This window comes from Balaenoptera musculus, chromosome 18 (assembly GCF_009873245.2).
Source record: "Balaenoptera musculus isolate JJ_BM4_2016_0621 chromosome 18, mBalMus1.pri.v3, whole genome shotgun sequence".
Taxonomy (NCBI): Eukaryota; Metazoa; Chordata; class Mammalia; order Artiodactyla; family Balaenopteridae; genus Balaenoptera; species Balaenoptera musculus.
Genome location: NC_045802.1, coordinates 46,885,655 through 46,901,954, shown reverse-complemented (window position 1 = coordinate 46,901,954; position 16,300 = coordinate 46,885,655). Strand labels below are relative to the sequence as shown.

General features: G+C 39.8%; 1 protein-coding gene across 1 annotated transcript; it reads right to left on the bottom strand.

The window, feature by feature from the left end:
• Positions 1 to 4,298: 4,298 nt before the first annotated feature.
• LOC118884135 (peptidyl-prolyl cis-trans isomerase A-like) lies at positions 4,299 to 4,861 on the bottom strand. The gene has a single exon (XM_036831520.1). The coding sequence runs from the start codon at positions 4,820 to 4,822 to the stop codon at positions 4,328 to 4,330; it is 495 nt and encodes a 164-aa protein (XP_036687415.1). The 5' UTR covers positions 4,823 to 4,861; the 3' UTR covers positions 4,299 to 4,327.
• Positions 4,862 to 16,300: the final 11,439 nt, after the last annotated feature.

Below are 16,300 nucleotides of genomic sequence, written 5' to 3'. Positions count from 1 at the left end.
GTTCAAGGATCTCCACGGGTGGTCCCTGCCCTGAAGGAGCACGACAAAGTGAGAACCTCTGATATCAGCCACAAGGAATTAACACTCATCCACTGCAATCTCATTTTGCAGGAGAACATGGTAATGGAGCAGATAAGAATTTCTTACTTAGGCTCTGGGATTTTGAGAAAAAGTTTACTAAATGAAAAGTTCACTTCATTTCCCAGTGACATTTTCTTTGGTCAAAGAGGTAAAGTGAAATATTTTCTAATACTACCCCAATTCGCACATGTCTATAATAGCCTCCTGGTCTCCCTGACTCTGGCCTTTCCTATAGCTTTACATACTAACCCATGATTAATCACCCTGGTTCAAAAATGGTCCCTGGCTCCCTGTGCAGAACAAAATAAAACGAATAAAAGAACTGAATCACTTAAACTTACCATCTAGATCCCCAAAGATATAACCTCAATATTCCTTGCTAATATAGCCCCGGTATTCATTCATGCATTCATTCATTCATTTATTCAAGGAGTATTCATTGTACTCTTGCTACTTATTGAGGCTTGAGAATGCAAAAGAGAAAGTAAGACAACTTTTGCCTTCAAAAAGGTAAAAAATGGAAAAATATCTAAGTAACATCATCATCATAATAAAATAATCATTGGATGATCACACACCAAATGTAGTGGGTCCTGAAAAAGATGAGTCAAGTTTCGGGAGAGGGGATGGAGGAGAATCTGGAAAGGCTTCAAGGAAGGCATTTTTTTAAGAGCTGAAACCAAAGAATGAAAGTAGAATTTTCCAGGAGGATAAGAGAGGAAAAAGCAAAACAGCATGTGTGAAGACCAGGGCAGTGTCAGGGAATGTGGCAGTTCCTCCCAACTTTTAGTTGGGGGTTCAGTACTGCAGGCCATACTGCAAGATGGGGAAACGTAAGGGGGTGTGACCAGGCAGTAGGTTGGAGACACATCATCATGGCTCTAAAGTTTAGATACTTCTTCTGTTGGTGATGGGGAGACATTGGAGAATTTCGTGCAGGGGAACAACCTGATCAGATTTAGAAAGATCATCCATCTCCCAGTAATGTGGACAAGATATAGGGGACCAAGTGCAAAGAAGGATGAGACAGAGGGAGAGTTAGAGGGAGAACAAAGGGGCAGTAGTTCAAGCTGGAGCTGATGAGGGTTTTCCACATAATTCTAGTCAAACCAAACACCTTCTTGTTCCTCATTTAAAAACCACAATTTCCTGTTGTATGGTTTTGTTCTTATATCCAGGAATGCTGCCATCCCCCAACCCTGCCAATTCCACACGTGCCAATTCGGCCCAAATTATTTCTCTCCTACGGGTTTTCCCTAAAATCCCAAAGGGAAATCTCTCTTCCTGTTCGAATGCCTATAACAATCAATATCTCTCTTAAGGCACATAGCACTTTTTCCCTGTGGTGTATTTCTTGATACATGTGCAGTGTCTCTTCTGTGACCACAAGCTCACAGAGAAAGGAGCAGAACTTAGGCATCACACAGCTCTGGTGTACAGCTCACGCCCATGACTACAAAGCTGATTTATAGGGCTTTAGTTACCCCAAGGAGTTTCAGTTTCCTCATCTATAAAATGGAACAAGTAAGACCTATTTTGCAAGATATTTTTGAAGTGTAAATGAAATAATCAATATAAGGCACCAGCATAGAAGTTGACCCTCAGAAGGCCCTCAATAACTGGTAGTTACTAATACTACGAATAGATTAATCATTTACTTGATGCTGTATCCATGACTGATTTATCTTCAACTCTGCGGCAACACTGTGCACGGCGCTTAGTATGAAGCCAGAATTCAGCCTGTATTTGATGAATAAATAACAATAGCTAACATTTTAAGCCCTGACTAAGTGCTAGGCACTGTTCTAAGGGCTTTATGTGAATTATCTCTTTGCTTCCTCACAATAACCTTATAAGGCAAATACTGTTATTATCTCTATTTTACACCTGGAAAGGTGTTGCTTCACTTCTTTCAGAGCTCAGCAGCTAACAAAAGGAGAGAATGACTCACGATTCACAAAGAGGTCTTTTTTCTGGGAAAGCTCATCCATTGGTGAGGTAGATATGGCCAATGTCATGCAATTTGAACTGCTAGAGAGAATTCATGTTCCACAAATAATATGACATCATTACTTGAAATTCACTTGAAGAATCTTCCATTGAGCTACCAGTGTTGAATGGATTAGAAATATAGTCCTTCTGAATTCTGAATAGTTTCGCCTTTCAGTTAGGTGGCTGTTATGGGATAAATTGTATCCCTCCAAAATTCATATATTGAATTCCTAACTCTCAGTACCTCAGAATGGGACTATACCTGGAGATAGGGTCTTTAAAGATGTAATCAAGGTTAACTGAAGTCATTAGGGTGACCCCAAATTCAACATGACTGGTGTCCTTATAAGATTACGAAAAACACATACACAGAGGGGAGACTTTGTGACTAGAGCAGGCACTGACTGAGAGAAAAACTTGCAATGCATATATCTGAGAAAGGACTTGCATTAGACTATATTAAGACCTCAGGGCTTCCCTGGTGGCGCAGTGGTTGAGAGTCTGCCTGCCAATGCAGAGGATACGGGTTCGAGCCCTGGTCTGGGAAGATCCCACATGCCTCGGAGCAACTGGGCCCGTGAGCCACAATTACTGAGCCTGCACGTCTGGAGCCTGTGCCCTGCAACAAGAGAGGCCGCGATAGTGAGAGGCCCGCGCACCGCGATGAAGAATGGCCCCCACTTGCCGCAACTGGAGGAAGCCCTCGCACAGAAACGAAGACCCAACACAGCCATAAAAATAAATAAATAAATAAACCCAAAGTTTAAAAAAAAAAAAAATTAAAAAAAAGAAAAAGACCTCAGCAGGGACTTCCCTGGTGGCACAGTGGATAAGACTCCACGCTCCCAGTGCAGGGGGCCTGTTCAATCCCTGGTCAGGGAACTAGATCCCACATGCATGCCGCAACTAAGAGTTCACATGCCACAACAAAGGAGCCCGCCTGCTGCAACTAAGCCCTGATGCAACCTAGTTAATTAATTAATTAATTAATTATTTTTAAAAAGACCTCAACACAATAATAAGAAAAAAAATAATTTTTTTCTTCCAGTTTTATTGAGATACAACTGACATACACCACTGGAACCAACCAAATATCTTTCAACAGGTGAGTGGATAAACAAACCATGCTCTATCCACACAATGGGATACTACTTGGCAATAAAAGGACTGAAATGTTCATACACACAACAGGAATGAATCTCAAAATAATTATATAATATATATATCCAAAATAATTCAAAGAAGCTAGACAAAAATGAGTACATACAGTATGGTTTCATTTATATAAAACTCTTAAACATGCAAAGTAGGGACTTCCCTGGTGGCACAGTGGTTAAGAATCCACCTGCCAATGCAGGCGACACGAGTTCGAGCCTTGGTCCAGGAAGATCCTACATGCTGCGGAGCAACTAAGCCCGTGCGCCACAACTACTGAGCCTGCGCTCTAGAGCCTGCAAGCCACAACTACTGAAGCCGTGCACCACAGCTACTGAAGCCCACGTGCCTAGAGCCCGTGCTCCACAACAAGAGAAGCCACTCCAATGAGAAACCCGCGCACCGCAACGAAGAGTAGCCCCCGCTCGCTGCAACTAGAGAAAGCCTGTGTGCAGCAATGAAGACCCAACGCAGCCAAAAATATAAATAAATAAATAAATTTATGTTTTAAAAAATGCAAAGTAGATAATACTGACAGAAAGCAGATCTGTGTTTGCCTGGGAGAGGGGAGGGGGCAGGAGTGGCAGAGGAAAGAATGTTAATGGGGCATGAAAAGACTTTAGGGTGATGAATATATTCACTATCTTGATGGTGGAGATGGTTTCACAGGTGTGTATACATATTTATATATATATATATAGTAGGTATATATATGTCAACACATCAAATTGTATGCTTTAAATATGTGCAGTTCACTGTATATCAATTACACCTCAATAAAGCTGCTTAAAAAGAATCAATCATAATAAAAGCAAGAGCTACGTGGGCCACTTTATTGGTTGGCTCATTCAGAGAGCAGTTTGGGATCATTCTTTTTGTTGTTGTTGTTGGTTGTTTAGTTTTTATTTCATAACCATAAACTTAACTTTACAATTCCGCTAAACTTGGAGGGGAATAAGGAAAATATGGAACCCAAAGAAGTGCAATGAGAGCACAAAGATTATAGGATATTTCAAGCAGATGGGGATGAAGGGGTGCTCTCCTGAGCTACAGAAGGAATGTTCTGGTGGTTAAGATAAAACACAAGTCAAATTTATTATTAGATTTGTCCACAGTCAGCAGTGGTGATCTTCTTGCTGGTCTTGCCATTCCTGGACCCAAAGCGTTCCATGGCTTCCACAATATTCATGCCCTCTTTCACCTTGCCAAAGACCACATGCTTGCCATCCAACCACTCAGTCTTGGCAGTGCAGATGAAAAACTGGGAACCGTTTGTGTTGGGGCCAGCATTTGCCATGGACAAGATGCCAGGACCCGTATGCTTCAGAAGGAAATTCTCATCACCAAATTTCTCCCCATAGATGGACTTGCCACCAGTGCCATTATGGTGTGTGACGTCACCACCCTGGCACATAAATCCCGGAATTATTCTGTGAAAGCAGGAACCTTTATAACCAAAGCCTTTCTCCCCAGTGCTCAGAGCACGAAAGTTTTCTGCTGTCTTTGGAACTTTGTCTGCAAACAGCTCGAAGGAGACACGGCCCAAGGGCTCACCGTCGAAGGCGATGTCAAAGAACACGGTAGGGTTGACCATGGTTGGGCAGCGAGGGAGGTTCTGGGGTGGCGGCGTCTGCAAAGCTGCGATCATTCTTTTTTTTTTTTTTTTTAATTTTTATTTATTTGTTTATTTATTTATGGCTTGTGTTGGGTCTTCGTTTCTGTGCGAGGGCTTTCTCTAGTTGCGGCAAGCGGGGGCCACTCATCGCGGTGCGCGGGCCTCTCACTGTCGCGGCCTCTCTTGTTGCGGAGCACAGGCTCCAGACGCGCAGGCTCAGTAATTGTGGCTCACAGGCCCAGCCGCTCCGCGGCATGTGGGATCCTCCCAGACCAGGGCTCGAACCCGTGTCCCATGCATTGGCAGGCAGATTCTCAACCACTGCGCCACCAGGGAAGCCCGCTGGGATCATTCTTAAAGGAGCTTGCGGTAGAGGAGAGATAGAAAGACAGGTTTCTTGCACACACCTTTTTTCGGGAATGTGGGAACAAGACTGTTGGTAAGGAAAGCCCAAGGAATGACACTCCCGTGACCATCCACCAAGACATCCTGAGGACCCTGCTGGGCCTGCCCGTGTGTGGAAAGTGAAGGAGAGTTGAAGGCTGTTGGCTCAACTCCCAAATAGCAAATTAAAATTATTATTTAACCTTTCCACCCCTGACTGTTTACGAAGAGAAGTATTTACTTAATGTTCTTGGGAAGGTCTAAAGTAATGTAATCAAAGTACAGTCCATGTAACTGCCACTGGCCTGTGATAATATCAATAAAAAATACTGAGAATAAACACTCTGAAATTTATACAACCATTTCACAGAGTAATTTGATACCTATCACATCTAATATTAAAAGGTTTGTGGGAATTCCCTGGCGGTCCTGTGGTTAGGACGCCTGTGCTTTCACTGCCGGGGTCGTGGGTTCGACCTCTGGTTGGGGAACTAAGATCCTGCAACCAAATAAATAAATAAATAAATAAAATAAAAAGTTTAGGCTGGTACTTGGTATACATTTATTCTATTTTTCTATTTTAAATATTTTCTTGAAAATTGTTTCTGAAATTAATGTCTCATTTCTCTTATTTTTATCATATTTTTTAAAATGTCAGTCCATAATAGATTGGAAATTTTACTTTTTATTTATTTATTTATTTTTGGCCACACAGCTCGGCTTGTGGGATCTTAGTTCCCTGACTAGGAACTGAACCCAGGTCCCAGCAGTGAAAGCGCCAAGTCGTAACCGCTGGACTGCCAGGGAATTCCCAAGATTGGAAATTTTTAAAACTGTCCTTCATCACACATAATTTGAAAAGCGTTGGTTTCAAGTCAGTCTCCTCTTTTCTGCTTCTAGAGAGTCTGACTCCCAGAATGTACTCATGGAGAGAAAAAAGTTAAAAACACTTTTGTGGGACTATGTTAATTATGTCATGAAAAATATTTAATGACATGGAAAAATTATCATGACATAGGTAGAAAACAAAGCAGACTACAGACGAAAATGTACAGTGTAACCCTTAACTTTGCAAAATGGATTTATGAATGGCCGGTAGTTACCTCTTACTGGTGTCTAGCATGGATACCAGGTTATAGATGAAGAATAAATGGTAGAACCATAGGAATCTTTATTTTCTTCTTTCAGCTTAACCATATTTCTACAATCAAGTCATATTTTGTAATGTAAATTACCTTTATTCTTTGGAAGGTTATAGGCTTATTTTAAGGAAGAATTAAGACCGTGTTTTGTTTTTTGCTTGTATTGTTCCATTTAGTTTAGATTTTAAGATAATAATTAACTTTTCCATAAAGGAAAGAAATAATCCTTGTTTAAAAATCAAGTTTAAGTTGTTTTAATTCCATGGAATATTTTCATATTTTTTACAAATAAAATACCTGAAAAATTTGCATGTGAACTTCCACTTCTGGATCATAAATAGTGTTCACTGTACACAGGCAAATTCTAAATAATTAAGTAGTATTGAATAATGAAAACAATAGAGAGAGAGGGTCTAGACTTATGTGTGACAATGCTATCAGCCAAATTTCCATAACAACTAACATTTTACTGTGGGCTGTGTGCACGTGATTTGAACATAACATTTATGTCTACAATAAAACTCTTCCATTGTTTCTTTCTGCAAAAAAAAAAAAAAAAAAAGACCGGGGGAAAGAAAACATCTAATTTTAATGTAACACTAAATCCAAAGGCAGTACAGCTGTTTGGTTTTGGTTGTTTAACTCAGCTGTTTTATTCTGAGAAAAGCACAGCTGCCTTTTGATGTCGTCTGCTATTCAAGACTGTTCTTTAGTGGGGGGTGAAATGTATGAGGAGAGCTCAGAGACCACTGGTCGGTTCAGCTTCCGCTCTTGCTACATTGTCATTTCTTGGTGTCGCTCTTCACGTTTCAACATTGGCTAATGCAAGTTCCTTCCCTTGTACACTGCCTTTCCCTCCAGAATTCTGCAGTACTGTTGGTGGAAGGGTAAATATTCTTTTTTTTTTTGAAGGACAATTTTTGAGAACCTATTCAGATCTTAAATGACATATCTGGATGATATTAAGAAATTACTCATTTTTGAGGTACAAAGATGGTGTTGTGGTTATGTTTTTTTAAAAGAATCATCTTGAAGTGACGCATACTGAAATAGTTACAAATGAAATGATACAATGTCTGTGATTTGCTTCAAAATAATCAAGGGGAGGGAAGGCAGGGGAAAACGTAAATTAAGGGTGGCTGTGAGTTCATAAAGGGGTAGTGGGCGTTCATTCTACCGTTCTAATTTTATATTTGTTTGCAAATCTCCATAATAAAAAGGCTTTAAATAGGGTAACTTAAAACAACATAAATACTTATATTTATGTTATTTTTCCTCTATTTAAATTAAATGACACCTGGGCTTTCCTGGTGGCGCAGTGGTTAAGAATCTGCCTACCAATGCAGGGGACACGGTTCAAGCCCTGGTCCGGGAAGATCCCACATGCCACGGAGCAACTAAGCCCGTGCGCCACAACTACTGAGCCTGAGCTCTAGAGCTCGCAAGCCACAACTACTGAAGCCCGCGCACCTAGGTGCTGTGTTCCACAACAAGAGAAGCCACCGCAATGAGAAGCCCGCGCACTGCAACGAAGAATAGCCCCAGCTCACCGCAACTACAGAAGGCCCACGCGCACAGCAACGAAGACCCAACGCAGCCAAAAATAAATAAATTAACTAATTAAAAAATAAATAAAATAAATCAAATGACCCCTCAGTTCCACATCTAGAGATCTATCCTACAGAAACTCATCCACAGGCACACATTTATGTAGAAAGATGTTTTCTTTAACATTGTTTAGAATAACAAATAATTGGAAACCATATTCACGTTCCACAACAGGGGAATGGTTAAAATTCACTGTAATTCATTCCACTGTCTATTTTGATAACCAACACCCCCCCCCCCGCCACTTAGAGTTAGTTACTATAGGATAATGTTAATAAAAGTCAGAAGATACTGCTTATAAGGACCCTGAGTGACACTTCAAGGAGGAAATCTCACACTGGATGGAAGTCTGGCAGTTCGCGAGTGATTTGCCACTCAGCACGATGCCAAGCCCCTACAAGGGGAGCGAATTGTCTCCTCGGAGATCTCATGGAGAACTGTGCCAGCAATCCTGGTGACTCAGAGCAGGAGAGGGCTGACAAACCCAGGGTGATGTCACCACTTCCTGCCTCAGGAAGTCTCTGGGGGGGGGGGGGGGGAGAGGCCTGTGTCAGGTAGACAAGATCAAAGGCCTGGGAACATCCCCACTTTCCTTTCTTCTTGTCTTCCCTTTAGGTATAATCTCAAGGAATGTACTTGTCGTTCTGCTTCGACAGTGGCTTGTATTATTTGGCTTGGATAGTTTTCTCAAGTCAGTGGACAAAACACTCCCTAAAGGCCCATCCAAGCTGTGGGGTCTGTTCCTATACATGGCAGCTCTGATCCTCCATTATTCCTCAAGACACAGTCAGAATCGGTGCTTCTGTCTAAGCAGATTAATCCACTTGCTTTATCTGATCAGGACTCACCTACTACTCTTGACAGGCCCAGGCATGCTGCACCCTGGAGCGACTCCTGCCCCAAAGGGAGACTGGGAAGCCCTCTAGATGAACTGAAGTTACCTCAAGTCCAGTTTCCCTAATTCCTTGACTCTGACGGGCTGCCCTAGACTTAACGTGAGTCTCGTGACTCTTGAGATGGGTTTGTTATTTCAGAGTCAAGGAGTTGAAGTCAGAACACCCAGCTCTGTCTCTTACCAGCTATGTTTCCATGAGGAAAAATAAACCACTTACTCTTGCTGAGCATTATTTTCCTCATCTATAAGATTGGTGTAATAATAAGCCCACTATAGGATTATAGTAAGGTAGGTAATGCGTGTAAAAAAAGACCCAGGACAGAACCCTGGCACACAGTGTGCGTTGGTTATATCTGATACACTGCCTGGTTTTCATCACACTCTTTGGCTGTGACAACCAGACTTATAAGATTAGGCCTGATCACCTGACACCAGGTTCATCTGGACCACCCCTTTCCAAAAATTGACCCCTCCCTGTTTCAACAATACTCCGTTTTCCTGGTCACTGTTTTATCGTGTTCTCTTTGACTCTCTGTTGCCTATAATCATGGCATGGTGGCCGCACCTCATAAAGTACTCATAGAGATGTAGTTATGGAAAACAAACAGTTGCTTTTTCAAAAAAGGAAGGCAATATCACTTTCCTCTTGGTTAGTTCTCTGTCCAGGGAGACCTGAGGCAAAGATGCTGGCTGCCCAAGTGGACACCAAGGGGGGAAAGTGGCGGGGCGTGGTGGTGGGATGAATTGGGAGATTGGGATTGACATATATACACTAATATGTATAAAATAGATAACTTATAAGAACCTGCTGTATAAAAAAATAAATAAAATTCTAATATTCAAAAAAAAAAGAAATAAATGTACTGAAGCAGCCTAAATGTCCATTGACAGATGAATGCATAAAGACAATGTGGTATATATATGTATATCTATATCTATATCTATAGATATAGATATAGATATAGATATATACATACACACACACACACACACACACACACACACACAATGGAATATTACTCAGCCATATAAAAGAATGAAATAACGCCTTTTGCAGCAACATGGATGGACCTAGAGATTATCAAACTAAGTGAAGTAAGCCAGACAAAGACAAATATCATATGATATCACTTATATGGGGAATCTAAAAAAATGATACAAATGAACTTATGTACAAAACTCACAGGCATATAAAACAAACTTATGGTTACCAAAGGCGGAAAGGCGGGGAGGGATAAATTGGTAATTTGGGATTAACAGATACACACCACTGTATATAAAATAGATAAACAACAAGGACCTACTGTATGGCACAGGGAACTATATTCAATATCTTGTAATGACCTAAAATGGAAAACAATCTGAAAAAGAATATATATAGATAGATCTATACATATATATATCTATACATCTATATTTATCTATATATATCTATATATAACTGAATCACTTTGCTATATACCTGAAACATTGTAAATCAACTATAGTTTGGGAATTCCCTGGTGATCCAGTGGTTAGGACTCAGTGCTTTCACTGCTGGGGCCCAGGTTCAATCCCTGGTCAGGGAACTAAGATCCTGCAAGCTGTGCAGAGTGGCAAAAAAACAAAATTAAAAAAACTATAATTCAATTAAAAAAAAAAAAGAAATTAATTAATGTACTCAGCAAGGCAAGTTCATTTAAGTCCCAAATATTTCAGACGTAGCCTTGAATCTTATTATGTAGTAATAGAATTTTTCAAGACAGTTGCAACTGTAACACAGAACAATAGCTTTTTAATAATTTTTGGTGAGAATTCATGACCACTTTTACTCAGATTTAAATCACCCTAATTTTCTTGGTCTAATGTACCTAAGATTTCTCCCATCTTTATGAGGTATTTTTACAGATTCTTTGATTTAGTCAATGTGTATTTATTGAGCATTGACTTTGTCCCAATCCCAGTGTGGAAAATTCAGAAATGGAAAAAATGATTTTTCCCTGTGCCATTTTTTTCAGGATAACAGTATCTTCTTGTACATCTCTGTACTTTGCAAACCATACACCCCAGTATTAGTACCTCAATGCAAATTACTTTCAACCATTTTGTATAATAAAGAACCTCCAAATATTATTATACCTACCTCCTTCTAAACATACACTTCTTCAGTTTTCTTTTGTCTTTTATGCAGACCTTCATGTGAGAAACTGAGCCTCCTCTCATCAAACTACCAAAGGTGGGCTCGATGCCAGGGGAGGGACAGAGTCAACCATTCAGAATTATCCGGCAGTTTCCAAAGGAACAATGGTGTACACATTACACGCTTTCTTGTGTGCTTACTGTCCTCCTTACCTCCCCTTCCTCCTTCTGCCCGTTAATTTTTATCAAATTAAATGCTAAATTGTTTAAAAGTTAAATACTTCTACAAGGCTTTTTTAATGAAAAATCAATAATCCCACCTTCCCTCTTTCCGCCATTACCCCATCCCTAGACACACCCACATTCAGCTATTTCAGCCCAGTACTCAATGTTCTCCTCCCTACTTCTACATAACACGTTTGCTTTGCCATCTCTTCAGTTGCACAACTTTTTCTTTTACATGAAATCAATAATTGTGTGTGTGTGTGTGTGTGTGTGTGTGTAAGTTTTTGTTTGTTTGGTTTTCTATACACAGATCTCTAATTAAACCCCCCAAATCTTCGCCAGATGTCTAAATCAGGGGTCAGCAAACTTTTTCTATAAAAGAGATAGACGGTAAATATTTTAGGTTTTCTAGTTCACATACAGTTTGCTACATTTTTTTGATCCAACCCTTTAAAAATGTAAATAACCCTTTGTAGGGACTTCCCTGGTGGTCCAGTGCATAAGACTCTGCGCTCCCAGTGAAGGGGGCCCAGGTTTGATCCCTGGTCAGGGAACTAGATCCCGCATGCATGCTGCAACTAAGAGTCCGCATGCTGCAACTAAGAAGTCTACATGACGCAACTAAGACCCGGCACAGACAAAATAAATAATAATTAAAAAAAAAAAAAAAAGAAAGAAAACCTCTTTAGCTCACAGGCAGGAAAAAAATTACGCCTTAGGTTGGATTTGGACTTCAGGCTGTGGTTTGTCAACCTCTGGTCTAAATCTCCTTGAAAGACTTTCAGATGTATCCAATATTCCATCAATTTCATATCTTGGAGAAGAATCTCCCAGAGATTTTTAATTGGTTCCAGTCCCGCCTGGTTACCTGTTCTCTCACCTTATCCAGAGGATCCCCTTTACTTCTCATCTGCACAGGGTCCCATGCACAGATAATTTTCAGTATTCCATATCTTTCTCTTTCTTCGTTTACTCCCTCATTTTGGTGAAGTGTAGACTTCAGCAGCTTTCTGCAAGGTAAAAGAGTAAAAAATTTGAGACCTTGCATGTCCAAAAAATATCTTATTCTTCCTTTGTACTTGACTGATAGTATGGCTGGTTATAAAATTCTAGATTAAAAATCATTTTTCTTCAGAATTCAAAAGGCATTTCTCCACTATCTTCTAGATTCCAATGTCACCGATGAAAAGTCTGAAGCATTTCAGCTTCCTTTATATATGACTTATTTTCTCTCAGGAAGTTTTAGGAACTTATTTTTGGTCCCAGGCTTTGAAAGTTCATACAGATGTATATCTATTCACACTGGTGTGTTAGGACATCAAAGCCTTTTACTCTTGAAATTCATGTCTTTTGATTTTAAGGAACTTTCCTGAATTATTTTCTTAATGTCTCTCCCTACCCCCAGTTTTTCTAGTCTCTCTTTCTGGGACTTATTGTTAGATGATAGAACTCTACTTATCTTCTTTTAGACTGGAACTCTATCTTTTTTGCATTTTTCTGTTTACTTTTGATTCTTTCATTTCTGCTCTCATATTTTGAATTTTATTTTTTTGCTCTGCATGTTCAAAGCATCCTGTTTGTTTCATAGTTGTGGTATCTTTTGTATATCTCTGAGGCTATTAATAACAGTTTTGTTTTGTTTTTATATTTGACCTATCTCACGTAGTTTTTTCTTCTCCAGGTTGCTCTTCTTTGTTTTATCTCTTTCATGTTAAATCATTTCCACAGATATCTGGTAATTCTTGGTTGTTTACTAATATTTAATAGTGAGGGACCAACAATTGGAAGCTCTGAGTATATGCGTGAGGCTAACCATCTGTGGGTTTCTCTGTGAGCGATCTGGCTGGGCCATATTATTGGAGAACTCGGGATTTTCAGTACATTTAGATCTTTCCTCTTGGGCTGGTCCATTCTGAAGAATTTTCCAGCCTCCTGCCTGGAGGATAAAGGCTTGGTTCCAGCATTCTGGGAACCAAATAAAGAAGAGAAGAGGAACTGGTTCAACAACCAACATGCACATTTATTGAATTCTCCTATTTTCTGTTTGGCACTCCTCCCCACAACTGGGCCTGTAGTCTACTAATTTAGAGACCCTCTGTCTTTACCTTCTCCAGAGAATAAGCAGATAAACCTCCATTCTTCTGCTGGGGAGGGCACTAGCTTGTTATGCCCTGTTCATGGTGTTGATGATGGAGTGGGTGGCGGCTTGGGGGAGGTTGCGGGATTGGCGGGGGAGGGGGGAGGGGGGAGGGGGGGTGGACTAGGTAATTAACAACTTCTTAGACAAACTGTTAACAATTGTATTTTGGCTCTACTTTTAGAAGTCCTTGAGTTTACAAATTCCTGAGATCTTTTGGGATTTTCGTGGGGATTAGAATTAGGTTTGTTCCTAGTTTTCTCCACGACTACTTTCAGATTTAGCTTTTTTTCAGTTCTGCTCAGCTTGTTGCTTCTTCTCTCTAGCTTTTCCCGGTTCCCACAAGCTTGTTGGTACTTCTGTTTTCCTTTTCGCCTCATAGCTTTATGCCTTGAAGGAAAAAGGCTCTTCATTTTAGTGGGGCTTTAGGAGGCTGCAAAATTAGAGGCATGTAATCTACCATTTTTTCCCTAGACGTCTGTATGAGCTTCTTAGTTTTCCATTCAATTCCTTTCATATATATATCATCATTCAAATGTCTTTGGTTGCCAAATAGCATTAAGCTTTTACATTCATGTTCAAGAATATTACCATTTCTATATCCCCAAATGCTTTCATGGGGGTGGGAAGCACTGAGAGTGACAGGTGAAATAAAGATTGCTGGTTTACAAAGAAAAAGGGAAATTCTGAGTTTTCATGTAGCAAACTCTTCTAATCACACATAGCTCTCATGTAATTTATTATGCTTTTTTTTTTCTTAATAGTCATTGTTAAATAAGTATTAATTGCCAGGTTTTGTCACTGATAACTCTGGTATGAGTAAAAAAAGGGGGTGGTGGTGGTCTCCTATTGATTAGTTTAAGACTGCAGTAAAGAATCTAACCAAAGATGGAATTTGGTTAACTTCAAAGTAGAGACCAGATTTAGTAATGGGGAATAAAGCCCTGTTTTGTTATGTTATGGCCCATGAGTTAATCCAAAGAGCTCTGGTGGGCTTAGTTGCAGATAGGAAAAGGAATCTAGCTAGATTTTAAAGAACATTTTTATGTAGGCAGGCCAAGTCATGCTTATCTAAGGATTCTCTAATTGGATGCCATGAAGTCATGCACTTAACACAAGCTGCAACGTAAGAATGAAGCAACAAAATGAAGCAAAACAGAAAATAAGATAACTTGGGCAAGGAGTGGAAGGGAGAATAAAAAGTAACTGAAGATAGTTAAAACTCGGAGCATTACTAACTTGACGTCAAATCACATCATTGTTTTCTGGCTAACTGGAAGCTGGTGTCATCAATTTTTGTCTAGACAGGGTAGCTTGTTTACCAAAAGACTGGTCAGACTATGTTTGAATGCAGATATTTATTTAATGGATATGCTAATGATCAGTAAATAAATTGTTTGCAGCTTTGAAAGTGTGTTAGGCGCAATCGTCTAAAATAATTTTCCCTTTGAAAGTTCACTCACAATGTTTGAAAATTCACAAGGTATTATCTGCTTGCTCACCTTATAATCACAGTTTCAGTCACACACCTTATCAAGAATCCAGCACCAATGCTGTATCAACAGGGCAACATGAAGAGGAAATTTGGTGAACATCAGACTGATTCAACCCCTGCAGGGCTTAAGCCAATTCACACAGCACCGTAAAGTTATTTTTGACATCTGCTTTATCAATCAAAAAGAGCAGGAATACAAAGGCAATCTGAGAAGTGGTGTTTCTTCCGAAGAGCTGACAATCTGAGGAGGAAAAACATATATGACAGAAGTTGGAAAATATTCAAATGCTGAAGTGTCATGATGTCTCCAAATGCAAAAGAAGTTCCACTGAGGATCTGAACTGAGCTGTGGCCGACAAGGATGTGAACAGGTAGCTGGCAAGAGAGGAGAAAGAGCAGCCTACACAAGGGAGAAAAGGAGAATAAAGAAAGGGAGAGAGACTAGAAACAGCTGTGCTCTGTAATCTGGAGTAAAATGGCATTGAAGTGTTAGGGAGCTGTATACAATTAAGTGCCGGGAACCAAAGCAAGAGTGAAGGTTTCTATGCACAAGAAAACTTAATTCTTACAATTATCAGCGGAATACTGACCCATGTCTGATTTGTCATTATACATAGAGTTGTCTTTGCTTCAGAAACCTGGTAGCCTCACTTTCTATCTCAATGTCTAGAAATAAATTTAAGCCAAAGAAATTATGTTTTTCACCCATGAAAAAATGAGGTTCTGGCTAGGGAATGAATGTGTGGTATTCTTGAGCTAGCTGTTACTTGAATGACAGGGAAGAATGAGGGGTCCAATAATGAGAGAGGCTGAATAAACTTAGGATGCCAAATTATGTAACCGCAATTTCACTTTATTTTCTCATCAGGGATTTTCCCACTTATTGAAAATATATAATAGTGATACTGATTCTTTTCCTTCACTCTAAACTTTAAACTTTCACTCTAACTTCTGCTCTAAACTTTATTTATTTATTTTTACATCTTTATTGGAGTATAATTGCTAGCAGCAGGACAGGAATAAAGATGCTCTAAACTTTAGATTTAGAAGCTTTAGATTTATCAAACTACTACAAAGATAATACACAGTTCCCGTATACCCCACCCCCAGTTTCCTCTATTCCATACTTTATTCAGATTGCCTCAGTTTTCCCCTAACGTCCTTTCTCTGTTCCAGAATCCCATTTCGTTTACATTACATTTGGTCATGTCTCCTTAGGCTTCTCTTGGCTGTGACAGCCTCTCACATTTTTCTTGTTTTTCATGACCTGGAGTTTTTACTGGTTGGATATTTTGTATAATGTCCCTCAATTGGGATGTCCAATGTCTTTCTCACGATTCGACTGGGCTTATGTGTTTTTAGGAGGAAGACCACAGAGGCAAAGTTCCATTTTCATAACATCAAACCAAGAGTATATACTATGAACATGACTTATGCTGTTGACCAGGACCTT